The 21,223-nt window shown below is 41.8% G+C and overlaps 1 protein-coding gene across 3 annotated transcripts in view; it reads right to left on the reverse strand.

Annotated features, from left to right (window-relative positions):
- sulf1 (sulfatase 1) overlaps positions 1 to 21,223 on the reverse strand; it is a 421,690-nt gene that overhangs the window by 175,787 nt on the left and 224,680 nt on the right. For all 3 annotated transcript variants that reach the window (XM_041189449.1, XM_041189450.1, XM_041189448.1), the window contains one exon: positions 9,524 to 9,763. In XM_041189449.1, the coding sequence (XP_041045383.1) occupies positions 9,524 to 9,763 (240 nt within the window). The remainder of the gene's footprint in view (positions 1 to 9,523; positions 9,764 to 21,223) is intronic.

Here is a 21,223-nt window from a genome sequence, read left to right on the forward strand (position 1 = left end):
AGTTTACATAACAAGTTGCCTACAAAAATAGCGTTTAAGTGTTTTTAGTCATTTGTTACAGCACAAATCTTAAAACGTGAAATCTTGTTGTGTCATCCTTTTCACCGATTAACTGGGAGTTTGAATATCTTTATAAATGTTATTGGCCTCTACGAGATTCGTAACAAACATCATGGGCTGGATTGTTGCAAGATTCTGCGGATCTTTAAAAATGGTGGCTGGGACCCAATTCCAGGGCTCCTGGCTCCATTCTCAGTGTCCCCAATTTTCACCAGCGCAGGATAAAGGTGTGGGCTGGTGCAAGTTGTGAACCTGCACCCTGCACTCCCTAACTGGTCATTGGCTTGTTAACCTGCCAATCTTGTAGTTCTAGTTGCAGCAATCCACATTTGAACCTACAGGAACATCCTAGCATTTGTACATTTAAGCACACCACAGTTTCTATCTCCACAGGCATCTCCTAGTCCCCTGCAATTTGCATGGAGTCAAAACAGATTTTCAAAGAGTCGTGGTTCATAGCCCCTCAGAGATGTTATGAACCACAGTCTGGAAGAATGAACCTTTTGAAAGTTAAGTTCAAAGGTCTTACCCATGCCCTCCATGCCAAGCTATGCTCCTCCATCAAACCCCCCAATGGCCCTTTATACCCTCCATACCAAGTTATTTCCCCTCTAAAACTCCTCATGGCCTCTTATATGCTCCATGTCAAGCTATACCATTTCACCACCCTCCCATGGCGCTTCATACCCTCTATGCCAAGCTATGCCTCTCCAACAATCCCCATGAGGCTTGGCTGAGAGCCCCGACATCCATTGTTCTGGTGAAACAGTTGTGTCCAGGACAAAACATTACTTGACCGACAGCTCTTTCTCTATGATCTATTCTGTCAGTTGTACAATACTTATTTCCACACAATAAAGAGATATCAAGTGCTTTTAGATTCCACTATTGATACTTTAAAGCCCTGGATGATTGACATTTTTATAGTAAAAGCAGTTTATTTAAAAAGTTATAAAATTATGAATGAATGACTGGTTTTTAAAGCTTTTCCACAAGTGGGTCAGAATATAATGCTTGTCAGGCGGGTGGGCACACGCCCAACCTAAGCGAGTGTGCAATCGCGTGTGATGACATCGGGCAAGCGTTCCAATGTCATCGTGCACTTGCGCGATATTTTGGTCAGTGGGTGTGCGGCAATCGGCAGGGTGCCCGCCGACAATTAAAAGGCCAATTAAGGCCATTGAAGTTATAAATGAAATAAATCTTTTACTGCCCATCCAACCTTACGATTGGCGGGCAGGCAAAAAGGCCAAGCAGCCACAGGGGGGATGAGGTTTCCTAATGCAAATAAAAATAAAATAAAAATTTTTAAATTTAATTAATAACATGTCCCTGACCACGTGACAGAGTCACATGAGAGGGGACATGTTTCATAACATTTTTAATTTCTTTATCTTTTCAAAACTCTTCATTTCCCTGAGGCAGATCTCTGCCACGGAGTTTATCAAGTGCACACTTGTGCGCATGCGCAAAGTTCACGCTCGCCCCGCTTGTCCTCCTCCCCCCCGCCCGTACAGGCAGCACTGAGCACTGCCACCCGTGTTTAATTGGCCTGCCAGCGTGAAACCGCCCTCTGGCCTCGATCGTGCGTGGCAGTCGGCTGCCCTACCGCCTCTGCAAAGCCTGCTTGACAAGGGCAAGATTCTGCTCACTATATTCACCCAGTTCTATTGCTGAAGGTTCAGCTAGACCACTTTCTGGGAATGCAATATTTGAGCTACCTTCATTTGAAAATATTATTAAAGCAAAATGTCGCTAAGGCATGGATGCCATGTGGGAGGATTATTATGGAGGTGGAAATGGGCAACTTTGGGATGAAGAGAATATCATTAGCACAGACATGGCAGCCAACTCAATACTGCAAGGGTTGTCATCAAGGATTATAGGTGATGCAAAGGAGGGAGCATATATAATTCTGGTCAACTTCAACTCCTGATTCAACTTCTCAGCTGGACATCACAAAGCCATTCAAAGGCTGTAGATTAAGGAGGAGAAGGAGAAAAAGTACGCCACAATTACCAGGATTAGGTGCATTTCAGGATAGAAACCTAATTGGAGAGATTCAATCAGGGAATTGTGATTAACATCATCATAGATCTGAATAGGGACAACAGATTCAAAGTCTTAGGGTGGAATTTAATGCCCTCCCTTGAGGTGAGTTTGGTGGCCGGGGTATTTAATCAAGTGGGAGGGTGGCAGAAGGGGACCCCGCCGCCTTCCCACCTCTGCCCCTATGTAGTCAGGGGTGAGAAGGCTTATGGACAGCCTTCCCGCCCCACTGCCAATTACAATTAATGCCCAATGAAGGGCCTCACCCCACTGCTGCTGTTTAACCAGCGGATGGGGGACTTGCCATCTGGGAAGCCTGAAAAGCAAATCCTGTAGGGTTACTTGCAGGCTTCCGGGTCAGGCCGCTCATTTAAAAACACTCAAAGGACCTGGCATTGGGAAGGATGGGGCCCGCAGAGAGCCATCCGCAGCCCTTCCTGATGACCTCCCAACCTCACAACCCCATCCCGCCATTTCTTACCTATGGCCCGAGTGCCCTCACTGATCCTTGGCATTGGGTGGATGCATTGCAAGCAGCTGCCACTGCTCCACTGGTGGCACTGCAGAGCAATGGCCTCTGATTGGCCAGCAGCTCTAGGGGAGTGGGGGCCGGATTTCCACCTCTGGGGTCCTTGATCCTGTGGAAGGCCTGCACTGCCCTGATTGGCACTTAATTCAGAGGGCCTTCCTGAAAGAAGGTGATGTAGGGGCTCTCATCAGCTCTATAGCTGGTGTGCAAGACTCCTGTCACCTCCTTAATGCTACCTGTTGGAAGAGGGAAATGATGACAACAGTTTTGACATTGAGAAAGCAATGTCTGAGGCAAGGGAGCCTTTTACAATACAAGCTGGTATGGAGGTCAGGAAGGGCAGTTGAGTTGTCAACAGGTGGATATAGGGTCAAGACAACACAAGATGATTTGCATACAAGAGATTAGCTTGGTGTCCATATGGGGAGACAGGAGAGAAACTAACAGAGAGGGATGTAGTCTCATGGCTGCGTTAGGGAAAGAGTTTGAAGGGAGGGGTACCTTTGTGGGCTAGAGAAAGAGAGGTAAGCAATAGACCTAGCTAAAACAATAGTCTCTACCTTGGTGACAAAGAAGTCTACGGGGTTGTCACATTTGTTGGAGATGAAGATAGAAGAACCAAGATGAAAAATGATGGATTGGTAGTGAAGAAAAGAGGAATGAGACAAAAGAAAAAACTGAAAACTTTCATCTATATAGCACATTGTGACCCCAGAATGTCCAAAGCACTTTACAGTAGTACTTCTGAAGTGTAACCACTATTGTAATCTAGGTAATCTTTCAGAATGATACTAGGGTAGTGGGATGTAATTGCAGAGGAGAATCAGGTGCAGTACAGTTTGATGTGATCAAGCTAGAGCTGGCAACGGATAGCTAAGCCTGTGAGGTTCCAGATATGCTCACATCAGCATTCCTTGGACTTGAGAGAACAAAGGTGAGGGTGGCATCCGGACAACAACTGGGATGGAGACAATGAGATTTTGCTGGAAACAGAACATTAAAGGAGGAGGTAGTTGTTGAGAAAATCAACAGCTCCAGATGTACCATAGAATAGAACAACACAGAGGAAGCCTTTTGACCTATCAAGTCTGTGATGGCTCTTTCAAAGAACAATCCAGTTAATCCCACCATCTCTCTTTCCATTGTCTTTGCAGTTTTTTCTCTTCTGAGTATATATCTAATTCTCTTATAAGTGCTAATACTGAATCTGTATCCATGACATACCCTAACAAGCTTTGCAGTCAACATATTAATCATTCGTTGCATAAAATTTAAAATCCATTGTTGATTTTAAAATTATGGGATAAAGGTGATGATAGCAGCATGGGTATAAAATTGGGTAAGGGATAAAAAAAGAGTTGTGATCAATTGCAGTTCTTTTGGACTGGAGGGAGATATGTATTCAGGGTTCAGTACTAATACCACTGTTGCTTTTGATATACATAAATGACTGGGACTTGGGGTACAGGGTATAATTTTGAAATTTGCAGATGACCCAAAACTTGGAAGTGTGAGGAAGACAGTATTGAACTTCAAGAGGACATAGACAGGCTGGTGGAATGGCGGACACATGGCAGATGTAATTCAATGCGGGCAAGTATGAAATGATACATTTTGTAGAAGGAATGAGAATAGAGAATACAAGCTAACTGGCCCAACTTTATAGGAAATGCAAGAACAAAGAAACCTGGATGAGGATGTTTACACGCAAATCTTTGAAAGTGGCAGGACAGGCTAATAAAGCAATTAATAAAGCATATGCGATCCTGGGTTGTATAAATAAATGAGAATACAAAGGCCTGGGGATTATGGTAAACCTATATAAAACTTAAGTTTGTAAATAGAAGGTCAAAGGCTAGACAGCACAGAGTTCAAGAGTGCAATTGTAAGTGGCTTAGGGTGGAGTTTTTTCCCCCAAGGGCAGATATAGAAAAAAGTATGGTTAGAGGGGATGTGGGGCTATAGATGGTGGATGATATAAGGAAGTGATTGAAGGTGGCCTTGTCAGTGAACAAGACCATGGTCCACGAGAGTAGAGAGAACACAGTAGCTGGTAAGATGAAGGTTAAAGGTAGGATGCTTCACCAATAAAGTACATTAATAGTTCGAGGTGCTGTGTACTGTAATGGTAGCATAGTAAGCAAGGAAATATTTTACTGATAATGCAACAGCTCTGTGATTTACTATAAGTAACTTATATTCAAGAAAGCCATTGGCCCCCACTAAGTGAGTCGATGAGTAATCACATTGCCTGGTGTGATTTTGAAGCACATAAAACATTCCCAGATTTAATTGTTGGATTCTGCTGAGTTACTTGGGCTTAGCTGGAACTGTGCTAATGGCACTTTAGGTTACTTCAGTGGTCATAAATTAAGGGGAAAATATCAGCCACAATTCTGGCTCTGTGATTCTTCTGGAAAACTTTCATCCGTGAAAACGATACCATTTGAGTTGTGTCATCCTGCCTAATGAAACATCCTGCCACGACTCACTATTTAGGCTTACGCTCGATCACTAGGCTCTTGGGTAAAGTACCAGTGGCCCAATGATGTCCATAGAATAATAGTCCGGCATGTGTCATTTCCTTCAAGAGAGGTCAAGAGAAAACCAGTGAAGTTAAAAGTTCTTTGCATAGTGAGCAGCCCCAGAACTTGAAAGCATAGCCCCAAGGCCCACCAGATATTGGACCCTATTTGCTACAGACAGATGAGCTACAGAAGCCTGCCAGTGCCTGCTGTGTTTGAGCAAACCAATTTAGTGAAGAATGCAACAAATAAGCACCTGGACCCAAATTGCATATTCTAAGGGCCTAACACCTGCTACAGTCATAGGCCCTGGATGTCTCTTTACGATGCCTATATCAATATGACGGGAGTCGCTTTTCCATCATGGAATGAACGTGCACCTGCTCCCTGACATATTGGATACTTAGCACCTGTTTTACGTAAAATGTAACATGTAAAATGAACATAGCATCGTTAAACCTCTAGGCCATTACACTCAAATGCATTAATTCTAAAGAGAGCTTTATAGCATTCATGCTGTTGCTGATAGCCTTGGCTAATGTGAGTGCTGGAATATTACACAGAGTTCTTTTTCCCTCTTTTGGAGTGATTCCCATCAGGCTTTGCTGAATCTTACTGACAGCACTGTAACATGAATAATCCTTTACAGTGAGTCTCCTTTGTATGTTATCAAGTTAATTTATTTGTGCTGCCCTTCACAGGTTCCTGACTGTGTTAGCGCACGCTAAATGAGCTCTAACCAGTATGCAGTATGCTGTTTCACATCAATTGTTGCCCGGTAAATGTTTCTTGGTATAAATCCCAAAGTTCTATTAACCTTACAGCTAATGCCACCAACACTTTTCAATGCCAACCACTGTAATGCTTCAATACCTAAATCTGGGTGGTATACAATGGCTGCCATAATACCATGCTATTAAATATTCATGGGGAAAGGCTTCTGGACCCTTTTGTATCTTGAGTTCTTTCTAAGATTCATCATCTCATGTCAAATAGAAAATGCATCATCTTTCTTTAATGAAAACTATCAGGCACATTCTTTTGAATGAAAAACTTTTCCATCATTTTAATCCCAATTTCAAAGGGATAATAATCTAATGATTTCCCGCTTTATAATCTTAAATATCAAAGTGTGATATCTATACGCTTCCCAGTTTATTGCAACATTGCTGAGCTCCTATACCTTCAGTGCAGAAGAAACAATTTTGATTGAGGAGGGCACGTTATTCTCCCATCCGCACACCTCACTCAGTTCCAACTGCTGTCCAGGGACCTTCTGGGATTACCTTGGGAATCCTGTCATATATGCTGCTATTAGGTCGACTGGCATCTACAGGTGCTGCTTTGGGCTACAATGGGCCACATCAGGAAAGAGCTGAATAGTGTTGTTTGATTCAAGACTGGGGACCAGCCAATGTTCTAATTATTAATGCCTACTGCACATCACTATTCTGCTTCATCATGCACGGATTTCTCTATTGTGCTGCCCCACCAACCCCCACAATATATTAATAACCCACCCTTGGGATTTGAGACAGGGTCATAGAGAGGCCAAAGTGGGAGTCAGAATTTGAATTATGCTTTACTTCAGACTGCAAAATGGCACTGCCAGAATTTCTACACTTGTGAAACTTATTGTCTCCCTGAGCAGTTAGATGAAGAACCTTCTCCTGCAAATATATAACTACATTATATCACTGTCAGGTTATTCACCTGTTCGGTTTATTTTAATACATTTTCTTGATATCTTCAACTAAAAACAAGGTCAGGTGTAATGTTCTAATGATTTTGAAGACTAAAGTGATATCTTATGGGGGTATAACCTCAGTACTTAAAAAGCAATTACCAAGCAGGGGTCATGGTGCATGTTTCTGGGAATGTTACTGAAAACTCAAAGGCATGGGGAGTTTCGGATTCACTCATGTGACTGAAATGAATATGAGGGTTAAAATCATCCTGGCTACGAACATTTAATAAGGCCAAAAAATATAGTAATAACATAGAACAAGGCAATTTGTATAGTTCTGCTTAAGATACCATTATTTAGTATCTTGACTTTGGATTGGAAGTAATGTTTTGGATGAGTTGGAATTCATGAAAGGCAATAAGCATTAAGTGGGAATCACAAATAACTGAACAAGTGCAAACCTTCATAATAATTGTAGTTATAAGATAACTACAATAAGTAGGTTATATGTTCCCTATTTCCTAAAAAACACATATTTTAATTAAATATAATAGAGGAGCATTAATTATTTATCTTTAGATCTAAATGTAAAAAATGTTCTCTATTTCAGACATGGATGAGAGTCTAAAATGAAAAAAAAGAGGTTATAGAAATCATGGAAAATTTACATCACTGGAGGCCATTCGGCCCATCATGTCTGTGTTGGTGAATAAAGAGCTATCCAACTTAATGCCTCCTTCCTTCACTAGATCCAGAGCCCTGCAGCCCACGGCTCTTCATGCAGATATCCAAATACTTTTTAAATGTGGTAAGAGTTTCAGCCTCTACCACCTTTTCAGGCAGTGAGTTCCATGTCTCTACCACCCGCTGGGTGGGAAAATGCTTCCTCATGTCCCCTCTAATCTTCTGCCAAATATTTTAAATCTATGCTCCCTGGTTTTTGACCCCTCTGCCAGGTTGTCCCTATTTAACCTGTCTAGGACCCACATAATTTTATACACCTCAATTAATTCACCCTTCATCCTCTGTTCCAAGGAAAACAACTTCAGCCTATCCAATCTTTCCTCATAGTGAAATTTTTTCAGTCCTGGAAACATCCTCTGCACCCTCTCCAATACAATTACATCTTTCCTGAAATGTGGTGACCAGAACTGTATGCAATACCTTAGCTGTGGCCTAACTAGTGTTGTGCATTGTTCTAGCTTAACCTCCCTGCTCATTCTATGCTTCAACTAATAGAGGAAAGCATGCTTCATAACCATCTTGTCGATTTGTCTTGCTGTCTTCAAGGATCTGTGGACATTCATTCCAAGCTCCCTCTGTTTGTCCACCCTACTCAGTATCCTCCCAATTATTATGTATTCCTTGCAGCTCCCAAAATTCATTATTTAATTTTTCTTCAGATTGCATTCCATTTTCCACTGTTCTGTCCAAAGAGCAGACCATCTATATCTTCCTGCAGTTATTTATCTACACATCTATATCTTCCTGAGCTTTCTTCCTCACTGTCAACCATACAGCCAATGTTTGTAGCTAAGCTTCTTTATCATACCCCCTACATTTTGAATCCTAATCATGGGCTGAGTTTTTCCCCCCAATGGGGGGGTTGTGCAGGGGCGGGTGGGAACAAGTGCGAGCCCTATCGAGTCCGCACTGCCATTTTACATGGGCAGGCCAATTAAGGCCCACCCAACGTGACGCTCACTCGGAAGCGCTGAGCACTCCCTGTGCAGGCGGGGGGAGGTTCCTTGGGTCACAGAGGTGCCTCAGGGAGATCAGTTTAAGGTTTTAAAATTTAAATAAAGGAAAAAAAGAACTTTTAAAACATGTTCCCTCTTATGATAGTGTCACATGAGCTGGGGCATGTCAATGAATTTTTTAAATAATTTTTATTGAATTGTAAAACACTTCATGAAACCTCATCCCGCCTGTGGATGAGGTTTCATGAAAATTGCAAAAGGCGCCTGGGCTCTTCGCCTGCCCGCCAACCTTAAGGTTGGACAGGCAGCTCATTTAATTATTTTAATTAGTTTTTAACCTTTGACAGTTTTGATAGGCCTTTGACAGTTTGGTGGATACGCAGCCGACTTGGCTACACGCCTGCCGAACTGAAAATCTAAATGACACGCGGTGATGTTGGGATGCATGCCTGATGTCACCGCGCGTCATTTTACGCAGTTGGTGAGTGAGCCCTGCCCCCGCTTGCCGACGGGAAAATTCTTCCCCATGAATATAAGCTACAAAAAGCAAAGGACTGAGTGCTGAGCCCTGCAGAACCACACTGGCAACAGCCTTCTGGTTGCAAAACACCCGTCAACCATTACCCTTTGCTTGCTGCCAATAAGCTACTCTTCCTGGAATCCCTTGGACACAAACGTATACCTAAATAAGGATTAGTCATGGTGAATTTGATAGTTCTGTAACATTTCAATTCAGTGTGAGTATGGATCTTTCCTCATCTGATAGATCATAATCTTCCCCTTGAAACCCACACCTTTAGAATAATTTTAAAACATCAACATGTGTATACATCCTATTTCATTACTTAATTAAATGATTTGTGCAGTCAATATACCAAAATATATTATTTCTTTTTAACACTAAAAATATGATATATTGAAACCATTATAAGAAAAAGTCCTCTGCAAGCATAATACTGGTAATGCTACAAACCTGTTCTGTAGCCTGTGTTGTTTAGATACACTGCGAATGTGCGTGTTTCATGCATTGCTTGCCAGGAAGGTGAGGAGCAGTTCTCGTTGTTTGTGTAAGTATTGTGGTTATGGACATATTTTCCTGTCAGCATGGAAGATCGGGAAGGACAGCACATTGGAGTTGTTACAAAGGCATTAGTGAAGTGGGCGCCACCTTGCTCCATGAGCCTTCTAGTTTTATTCATCACCTGCAGGGAACCTAAAAAATGTAACAATCAGTAAGACAATAATGAAAATATCCAGTAGCTTACAAATCAGTCAATATCACCCTTCAGTTTATTAATGTATCTATTTGATTCTAATGTAGAAGAATAAAAAAAACTTGCATTCATATAGCACCTTTCATGACCTCCCAAAGGACTTTACAACCAGTGTTGTACTTTAGAAGTGTAGGCAAAAACGCAGCAGCCAATTAAGGCAGAGCCTAAACAGCAATGAGATAATGGCGAGATAATGGTGGCAACATTCAGTTACTTAGTGCCGCACTTTTGACGTTATGTTCGGATTTAAAATGACATTCTGGGTGTGAGCTGCACTGGATGATACTTTGGGTAGGTCATTAGTGCAGGCTCTCAAAGTGTGTGCCAGAAGCAATGCAAAGTAGGCAGATTCTGACATCAATCAGCATGCTGATTTGATTCCAGCTGTGCCATTTTCAACCTCAATGCTCAGCTAACACCCTCTCTTAGCCTCCCATAGCTGAATACACATTCAGCAGCAGGAAGTGCCCCCATCAGTGCTATTTAAAGAGATAATCAACTGCTTTCAGGTTAATTGCTGATTGATTTCTACTGGATGTTGCCGAGTTAGGACTTAGAAGTGCTTGTGTATTTGTAATACTACTTAAAGTTGTTTTCTTTAAACTTTGTCTTTGGTTTTACAGCTAACCTAACATAGGGGCTGTGTTTACTTTATCCCTCATTTTGTCGATTTAGTTTATTAGGTTGGCTTTAAAAGAGCTACTTAAAGCTGAGTATATCCATTAGGAGGGAGGTGGCTGTGATGAAGGCCTTGATTCTCACTTTAAGGATCCTGGACAGACAATTTGCTCCTAATCATGGGTGCTGTAGTTTCTATCCCCTTTGCCTGCAGGATAGCAGGGAGAATGAGCTGAGATAACACAAAGGAGGATAGGTTGCTTGAAGAGAAAGGAGGAAGAGGGCCGAAAGGCTCTCCGCAGGAGGACATATTCACCCAGGATCTTCAGGGATCAAATGGCATATCCCAACCTCAGTGTGTGCAACATCTCTGTTTCACTAAGAAAGTGGTCATTGATGTTTGCAACCTGTTACAAGCAGATCTGCAGCCTCAGAAGCATAACACAGTACTACAGATGCTGGAAATCCAAAATAAAAACAGAAAATGATGGAAACATTCAGAAGGTTAGGCAGCATCTGTGGAGAGAGAAAAAGTTAACATTTCAGGTCAATGATCTTTCATCAGAACTGGGAAAAGATAGAAGTGTAATAGATTTTAAGCAAGTAAAAGGGGGGGCGGTTGGAAAAAAGAAACAAGAAGGTCTGTGATAGGGTGAAAGACAGAAGAGATTATATGGCAAAAGATCTGCTGGTGCAGGGCCAAAGGGAGTGGTAATGAGATTAGTAAAGAAACTAAAGATGTGTATAGAGGAGGTGTGAATGGCAGAATGGTGAACAGCTGGTGTCCAAAAGCAAAAACAAGAGAAAAATGAAAGTAAAATAGAAACCTGCTAAGAACAACATGGGGCAGACATTACAGTATGAAGTGATTGAACTCAATGTTGAGTCTGGAAGGCTGGAAAGTTCCTAATTGAAAGCCTCGAGCTTATGTTGAGCTTCATTGGACCAGGAGGCGAAGGACAAAGTGAGAACGGGGTGGAGAATTTACTTTAAATTTAGAGCACATTTCACAATTCATGGTGGCCTGCTGCATGCTGCACATCCTTGCCACCATGAGAGCACAGCACTTGTCACCAGGGTACTGAGTCAACTCCTGAGTAGCAAAGGAGGAGGGTGATGAGGAAGAAGAGGAGGAAGGGGAAGAAAAGGGAATTCCAATTTGCCCCCTTTCTGGGTGAACTGTTTGTGATCAGCTCATCTGTCTGTGCTGTGTTTGCAAGCCCAATTCCTCATTCCAGAACAGCCAGACACCTCATGTTCCCATCACAGTGCCCTCTTGGCCACAATGCTGAAATATAAACAACAAACCAAAAATTCCAAAGCAACTTTAGCAACTAAACTATATGCAATATAGTTTGTATTGCAACATGCAAAACAAATTCAACTAATCACCCTTGTGCATTATCTTAATGCCTGTCTTCTGTTTGCCTTTGTCCTGGTGCTCCTACAAAGTGCTATCAAAGTGGCTACGACATAGCTGGTGGAAGGCCACTGACGTTCAGTGAAGGACACTGCAAAAGGCCTTGCAGACCCGCCTTCAAACTGTACTACCTTGGCATGGGCAGCAGCATCTGAGCTGGCTGGCTAACAGGTAACAACAAGGGAATTTGTGGAGTAGCAGTAGTGGGAGGATGAATGTTGTCATTCATGGAGCCACTGGCACTCAACTAGGATGGGCCTTCACGAATTCTAGCAATGTGATGAAGGATACATTGCTGGACTGCTGTCAGAGCCTGCATGCCCATTGAGCGACTGGCAACTGAAAACATGATGGCAGCAGTGTAAACGCGTGTGACACCATGCTGAGCTTGCCTGAGCTTCCACTGCAGTATTCAGATGTTGGATGGCTTCTGGTTATGCTGCAATTGAAGCTGAGGCATTGGCCATCCTGATGCTGCATCATGGTTGAGTCCAAAGTATGACAATGGAATTTGCCACCACTTGCATGCTAGAAAAAATGGGCTCCAAACTCTGCAGAAAGACATATACAAGGTTGGTGCTAGACTTCTCCATGCTCATTGACAGTGACCACAAGTTTTCTGGCAGGTCTGCCAATGCACCAAGCATCTCTGTGTCATATCCATCAACCTTGTTCTGTACACCGACCCATCAACGTTCTCCTCTGAATCATTGGCAGCAGAACTTCTATGCAACCTTCAAATGAGCTGCCATCTGGACTACCCTTCCCTCCCTTCCCTGTCTGCAGGTAACTCTAGCCCAATATCTCAGCACATAGTGCTACCTACCCTCAAAATATCTGAGCTGGTAGCTGAGAGTGTGGGAGTGAGCAACTGTGTTTCTTCATCATCACTGATTTCTTGCTCTACCACTTGATATTCTTCCAACACTGCCTGGCCAAGTTAAAGTTCTTGGGTATCTGAAAGGAGAAAGGGGAAAGGGTAGGTCTGTGGTGAGGGGAAGGGGAGGTAGTAAGTAAGAGGGGCATTCTTCCACCATGAGCAGTTTGTAAATCAGGAGGCATTGTGGGATGTGAGAAGCAGGATTAAGCACCAACAACTTCCATGCTTCCATTCGTGTGGTCATTGAACTTCTTCCGGCACTACATTCTGGTCCATGGGGCAACAATAATATCATTAACTGCGATGGCTATCTCCTCACACTGCCTTTGCAGTGTCTGTTAGGAGGACCTACTAGTCCCTTGTGGATAGAGGATCTTTCTCCTCTTATCCACTTCCTACACAAAAGCCTCCACTGCTGTGTTGGAGAGCCTTGCAGCATGCTCTCTGTCACGTTGTGCCCTTTTTCAATGTTCTTCTGCCCAGACATTCTTCCTCAGACAGTGACAGCATCCACTCCAGTCAATATGTATCTCTCCATTATGAGGTTCAGGCTGGCTTTAAGTAGTATAGGCTACCTTTAACTGGCCTTAGCCTCCCACAATTTTGTACCCCCCACTCAAGGGTCCAACCACTCCACAGTGTGCTTAGTGTGACTACACGTTATGGTCTTGGTAATCAGCAGGCAGCGCAAAGTATGTGTGCTACTTGCATCAGAAGGAACTGCTGTGGTGTAATCACATATCACAGTCCCTGTGTCCATTTTTTACTGAGCGGACAGACACCAGGGAGGACTCTCCATGTATATTTTGTCTCCTAGGTAGCTGATGCCAGTAAACTCTTCTGACCCAAAATCATCCCAAGAAGCAACTATAAAATTATGCTTCATTTAATATGAAACACAGTTTCTATAAAACTTTTTTTTTACTCAAAACAAGTTTGTGTTTTGCACTCAGTTGTTTTCTTGTTGGGAAAGATCTCCTCCCACTACTTTTATGATTTTGCCAGAAATAGCAAACATAGGAAATTGTTCGTTAGATATGCAGTTCCACTAACACAAAGTAGCCCCTTTGAATTTAGATTCATTGTAAAACATGAGCTTGCAACCTTGGCCCATTCGTTGTGTGTGGCATTTCTTATGAATAACAAACAGTCACTCTGGGAATCTTTACTTTAACATAATAAGAAAGAATGATGTGAAAAGTAAACCAAGTCTTTTCAGAGTCACCCATGGTTCTGTGTAAATCTGAAAGACATTCAGACTTCAGCAGCAACTTCAGACTGTTTTACCATCTGCATAGGCAGACAGTCCAAACTAATCGCAAAGGCAATTTATTCATTTTTTTCCCAGGCTACTCAAACCTTTTGCAGGCTTTTATTTGTGACTATAGGCCCGTTTACACTGAGAAGAGTCTACCAGCATGAAAGCTCTATTAACACTCTACAGAAAGTGCTTCCATGTATAAATGACTTTTGAATTGCTAATGCTGGTATAAACACATATAAGACATTTGCTTGGAACAGTCAGAAGATAGCTTTGAGGCACTGCAAAGAATTGCAATCTGAAGAAGAGTCATACAGACTTGAAACGTTAACTCTGTTTTTCTCTCCACAGATGCTGTTAGACCTGCTGAGTTTTTCCAGCACTTTCTGTTTTTGTTTCGGATTTGTAGCATCCGCATTACCTTGCTTTTATTTTGTTATATTGCAAAGAATTCCTTGCCTATACCACAAATCCAAACTTGAAATATAATGGCTCAGGATGGTGCATCTTTACCTCCTATACTGATGTCCAATATGGCTCCTAATGATTATACATGCACAGGATTATCCCAGGACAGGATATTTCAACAATTCAAAGCAGGTAAGTTGAGGTAAATTGTACAAATAGGGCAAGGCTTAAACTTCATGTGATTTCAGTTGAAATCTGTTACACATGGCCTGAAAACAAATTGAGAAAAAAATCTGATTTGGATCCAGTTTGCAACTGTAATCGTTGTGTATTAGGTCCCTTTGGAATAAATAAGGCGTTTTTTGATGGAATTCTGCTCTATGTATGCTGATGAACTCCAAAGCATGAAGCTGGAAATTTGAGATCAATGAAATAGCGGTAATGAAAAACATGACTGAAAACATTTAACAGATGCTAAAAGTCCTCATGTAAAGAACGTAAAGATTGCAACAGGAGCAGCAGGTTATGCCTCACATAATTACTGGAATTATTTGAGGAACTAACTTAATTAGAGGACAGGTGAATTCAGAAAATATTATCTACTTGCACTTTCAGAATTTGATAAAGTTCCACAGGTGAGGCTTGTAGTGAAAATGTCAATTTCTGGAATAAATGGGAACTTAGCTAGTTGAATTGAAGACTCGTTTTGCAATAGAAAGCAGAAGCTGAAAGTAAATAGAAATATTGCCTTTTGGAGGCCAGTGTATAGTAAGGCTTCACAAGGGTACACTCTGAGTCTCTGCATTTCGTACAATATTAGGACATTTGCTGTTAAGGACAAGTATATCAGAAGTTTTCAGCTTTCAAACAGATTTAGGCCAAACAAACTGATATATTAAGAAGTGCATTTAATGTGGATTAAATGCAAGATAATGCAAATTAGAAGCAGAAATACCCACTCCCACTTTGTAGATTATTGGTGAAGTCATTTTAGAATACAATATATAGTTTTGGTCACCGACTGCCAAAAGGCCACTGATGTATTCGAGAAGGTTCAGAACACAGAGAAGGGCAAATAACAATTCTGGATCTTAGGGTTCCAAGTTATCAAGAAAAATTCACACTACTTTGCTTTGAACATCTGTTCACAGAAATATGTTTGCAGACTACCTCTAGGCTTCTGATTTTTCTTATCTAACTAGAACAAATTTTAGTGAGTTACTCCCAGGCTTCAGCTGGCACTGTCAATGACAATTGCAATTTTCACATTAGTGCTGCAGGTAGATAGGTTAGAGGCTAGTCTGGGGCAATTTGTAAAGGAGCTACTGTGAGTGAAGATCCTAGCCTCCTGTCTGTGTTAAACAACTTCATCATAACTGAGTCACAAGAGGGACCAGGAAGGGGAAAGTCATCTACAGATCCCAGACTAGGTCATGATATATTTTTGTTTATTGATGGGATGCAGGTGTCACTGGTAAATCCTGCATTTATTATTCATCCCTTCTTTCCCTTGGGAAGTTCATGGTGAGCTGCCTTATTGAATCACTGCAGTTCACTTAGTGTAGGTGCACCCATAGTGCTACTTTAGAGGGAATTCCAAGATTTTGGCTGAGCAATGATGGAAGAATGGTGAGACATTTCCAATTCAGGATGATGTGTTATTTGGAGGGGAATTTGCAGTTGGTGATGCTCCTAAATGCTGGCTGCCCTTGTTATATTAGGTAGTAGAGGCTTTAGGATTGGAAGGTGCCGCCGAAGAAACCTTAATTAAATCCTGCAATGAATTTTATAGATGGTATATATCAAGTAGGCTGTTTTGTCCTAGATGGTGTTGGGCTTCTTCAATGTTGTTGGAGCTGCACTCATTCAGGCAAATGGAGAGTAATCCATCACACTCCTGACTTGTACCCTGTAGATAGTGGACAGGCTTTGGGGAGTCAGGAAGTGTGTCACCTACCACAAAATATCCAGCCTCAGACCTGTTCTTGTATTTATGTGGCTGGTCCAGTTACATTTCTGTTAATGATGATCCTCAGGATGTTGATGGTGGGAGATTCAGTCACAACAATGCCATTGAATGTCAAAGAGTGATAGTTAAATTCTCTTGTTGGAAATGGTCGTTGCCTGGCATTTATGTGACACAAATGTTACTTGCCACTTATCAGCCTAAGCCTGGGTATTGTCTAGGTCTTGCTGCATGTTGGCATGGACTGCTTCTCTATCTGAAGGGTTGCAAATGGTACTGAACACTGCAATCATCAGTGGACATCCCCACTTCTTGACCATATGATAGGAGAAAATGGCTGGGCCTAGGATATTGCCCTGAGGAACTCCTGAAGCAATTAAATAAATCCAGAATTAAAAAGCTGATATCAGTCATGGTGACCATAAAACTACGAGATTGATCTAGTTCAATCATGTCCTTTAGAGAAGGAAATCAGCCATCCTTATCCTCTGTGGCCTATATTTAACTCTTGACTCATAATGGTCCTCTGAAATGGCTTCAGTCCTCTGGGGCTGAGATGACTGTCCATCAATCATCTACCATCTTCCTATGGACTAGGTATGACTCCAACAAGTGGAGAGTTTTCTCCTGATTCCCATTGACTTCCACTTTACAATTGCTTCTTGATTCATACTGAGTCAAATGTTGCTTTGATGTCAGCTTGGTTAAGGGCAGGCTAGTTCTGGAGCATAAGTCTCCATTGCTACTGCCAGAATGTTGTCAGGGCCCACAACCTTTGCTGTATCCAGTGCCTTCAGCCATTTCTTGGTATCCCATGGAATGAATTAAATTGGCTGAAGACTGCCACCTGTGATAGTGGGGACCTCAGGAGGAAGCCAAAATGGATCATCCACTTGGCACTTCAGCCATATCTTTCACACTGATGTGCTGGTCTCCCTCATCATTGAGGATGGATATGTTCTTGGACCCTCCTCCTTTGGTTAGTTGTTAAATTGTCCACCCCATTTACGACTAGATGTGGGAGGATTGTGGAGCTTTGAGTTGAGCCAAAGGTTCTGGGATCAATTAGTTCTATTTCTGGCATGCTGTTTCTGCTGTTTAGTATGCATGTTCTCCTGTACTGGAGTTTCACCAGGTCAGTATCTCATTTTTATGTATATCTGGTGTTGCTCCTGCCTTGCTATTCTACCCTCCTCTTTGAACTAGGGTTGGTTCCCTGAGTTGATAGTAATGGTAGAGTGGGGAATATCTGTTCCACGAGGCTACAAATTCTGGTTGAATAGAACTCTGCTGCTGCTGTTGGCCCACAGCACCTCATGAATGTCCAGTTTGGAGCTGCTAGATCTGTCCTGTATCTATCCCGTTTAGCAGGGTGTTAGTGCCAAACAACACAAAGGAGTAAGTCCACAGCATGAAGATAGGACTTTGTCTCAATGGGTACAGTGCGGTGGTCATTGCTATTAATACGGTCATTGATATTTGCATCTGCAACAGGAAGGTTGGTGAAGAGAAGTTAAGTAGATTTTTCCCTCATGTTGGTTCTCTTACCAACTGCTGCATGCTCAGTCTGGCAGCTATGCCCTTCAGAACTCAGTCAGTGTCGTCGCTACTGAACCATTCTTGGTAATGGGAATTGAAGTCCCTGACGCAGAGTACATTTTGTGCCCTTGCCATCCTCAGTACTTCTTTCAAGTGGCTAAGCCATTTCAGAGGACAGTTAAGAATTAAGAGCAAAATATAGACCAGATAAGGTTAAGGGTGGCAGATTTCCTTCTCTAAAGACATGAGTGAACCAGATCACTCCAGGAGTTTTGTGGTCACCATCACTGATATCAGTTGTTTAATTCCAGATGTATTTAATTCACCGAATTTGACTTCCCTTGCTGCATTGCTGAGATTTAGTTAGTCTGGGTGCTTTAATGTATACTAGTTTTGAGATGTAAACAGAGAAGTAGAGGTGCATTTGCATTTTGTTGAATAGAGCATTCATATCATGTCTCCAGATCAATTGTTTAGGCCTCTGGATTACTAGTCCAGTAACAGAACCATTATGCTCCTGTACCATGGCCATTGTTGGAACTAACATATATGTGCAGGTCAGGTAAGGGCAGGATTGTGCTTTCTTCTGACACTCCCTGTAGCTGTGTAACTTATGAACACACATTGTCAGTCTTACACAAAGAGAAAAATTGATTTCAATCACTGTAGAGTGATTATCTATTATCATGGCAGACCCTGGTATCTCTACACAAATCAAACATAAGCTCCAGCTGTTGTCCAGTGAGTAGGTGAGCCATACAGGCTTGGAATGTCTCAAATTTAATCTGCAGCATGTGCTGACTTGCCTGATCTGAACCAAGCCAACAGTCAGGATGCTAGAATTAGCCTTACTGTCTCTGACTTAGGGAGCAGAAAAATCAGCCCAGTGTTTATACTCCATGGAATCATATCCAAGCAAGGGGTTAATGTTTCCAGGAGGGATGGGGAGAGAGAAAATAGTTGAGAAAAAAATCAGATTCCTTCCTCAGTGAGACAGTTTCATCCTTACATTGCAACATCTCTCAGCAAAACTGATTATTAGCAACTTACACTTGTATAGTGCCTTTAAAGAAATGAAAAATCACAAAGTACCTGAGAGTGGGACAGGGCACTCAGACACTGAGCAAGAATTAAGAATTAGGGAAAATCAAGAGGTTAAAAGGCTAAATTTTGAGGTTTTTAAAAGGTGGATTCACCAGGTGAAGGGGAAAATGCTGAATGTGATAATGGGCTTAACCCCAGCACTGATGCTCAGTAAACCCTCTGCTGACTCCTGATGAAAAAAATTGTGTATGTTGTAAAAGGAGAGTTTGTTCAGTTTATTTCTGAATCATTGATGCCAGTGTAACTACATTTTCAGAATATCTTCTGTTAATATCAGCAACGAACTCCGCAGGGACCAGTTTAAGATGGCAGAGACAAATGAGAAATTGAGAGATTAATTACCTCACTACTGAGGCTGCTGCTACACAGGAATAGATTACTCCTGCTATTTTAAATCCAGTCTCTGATAAGATCCTTTTTTTTGGTTAAAATAGATGGAACTAAAAGCCCTCTAAATGTAATGAATATAATACCAATGATCAGCAATATATCTACTTTCTGCAGCACGCAGACTTGAACAACTGGACAGCAGCAGATTTTCCCTTCTGGCATATAGTGCACAGTGGCATTTTCACTGCTGTTAAAGAATCCAACCTCTTTGTTGAGTGTCCTGTAAGGAACAAACTGTATGTCATGAAGCTATTAATGTATACAATATTATTGGAAAATATTTTTCTTTTAAAACAGAGGTTTAATCTGTGGGTGTGTTTTAATTGGATTAAAGCCAGTTAGTCTGGGTGCTTTGATGTATATTAGTTTTGAGATGTAAACGGAGAAGTAGAGGTGCATTTGCATTTTGTTGAATAGAGCATTCAAGAAGTGGGTGAAATCTGGCACCTAGCTGGCAGAGACCAAGCAATGTTTATGTTACTAATAAAATTGGTACTATGAAAGGGGTTTTATTGTTAGAAGAGGTGGAGTTCAAAGAAGCTGGTGATATAATGAAAATTTACATTCAATGAGATGTGCTGGATATAACCAATCGCAGTTTTCAAGTGTGCAGAGCAAAGGCAATGTAAAATCAAAGCAGCTGTAAGCCCCCAACCATCTCCACAGGAACCAAAGTGAAAAGAACCTCATTTTGAATTCGTAAGGTGAAAATGCTTTGCCTGGTGGCTGGTTAAGTCTATGGGTGCTGTTGCCATAATGGAGAATAGTTTAGAGATTTGTTAAAAGTTATGACTGAAGTAATTTGTAACCATGTATATGTGTTTAATGTATTGTAACTTAATAAAGTGTTTCATTTAGTTTAATATAAAATCTCTTGAGAACTGGTGGTCTGATTCCTGAATTTAGAGTTGCATCTCAAACATACCCCTTAAAAAATATAGGTTATGGCAGTTGTCTAAAGTTTCCCTGTGGGATTTTTAAATACCTCTGCTTTACCAACTGCTGGGTCATAACACTGTATATAAGCCGATCAGAGGTTTTCAGCGCACATTGTTTGGGCTGCTGTTAGGAAATCCACTGCGGTGGTCACAAAAACGCAAGCACGGACCTTAACTAAGGACCTTAACTATATTCTGAAGGAGCACAGAAGGAGCAGCAGATATTACGATAACTATTTGGCCAATATTGGACTTTCAGAATGTATGTGGAAATCAGGAAACACAAGTAATAAGGCCAATAAAGTCTGGTAAATCTTTGTTTATAAATTATGCAAGATCTCAGCAGCTATGCAATGGAGGAAAAGAATTGCATTGGCTATCTAAACACAAAGAGAAAAATTTGGCAATTCCCAAAGGCTTATACTGGAAACCGTTAATTTGTCTTTTGTCTCTGCAGTTGCTGAATGACGTACAATGTATTTCCAGCTTTCTTTGTTTATGTTGCAACAAACTTATATGTTAAGGGAACATTAGGGCTTCATATGGGTCATTTCCAGGCAGCAGCAGTTCTTACAATCATATTATGTCTGTTGCAGTGAAATATTTACAATGTGGTTTGGCATCTTTATCTTAGTTTGTGTTAAAACAGAACAAAAAAAAAATATTATTACCAGGGATAGAATTATCTCCCCTTCTGGTGGGGGTGCGGGGGGGTGGGGGGGGGGGGGGGGGGGGTGGTGCGGTTGTGCGGACAGACACGCACCCAATCAGCGCCCCCAATCAGGTTCACGCTGCCATTTTACATGGATGGGCCAATTAAGGCCCGGTCAGCATGACGCGCTCCCAGAAGCGCTGAGCGCTCCCTGTGCAGGCAG

This window comes from Carcharodon carcharias, chromosome 6, assembly GCF_017639515.1.
Source record: "Carcharodon carcharias isolate sCarCar2 chromosome 6, sCarCar2.pri, whole genome shotgun sequence".
Taxonomy (NCBI): Eukaryota; Metazoa; Chordata; class Chondrichthyes; order Lamniformes; family Lamnidae; genus Carcharodon; species Carcharodon carcharias.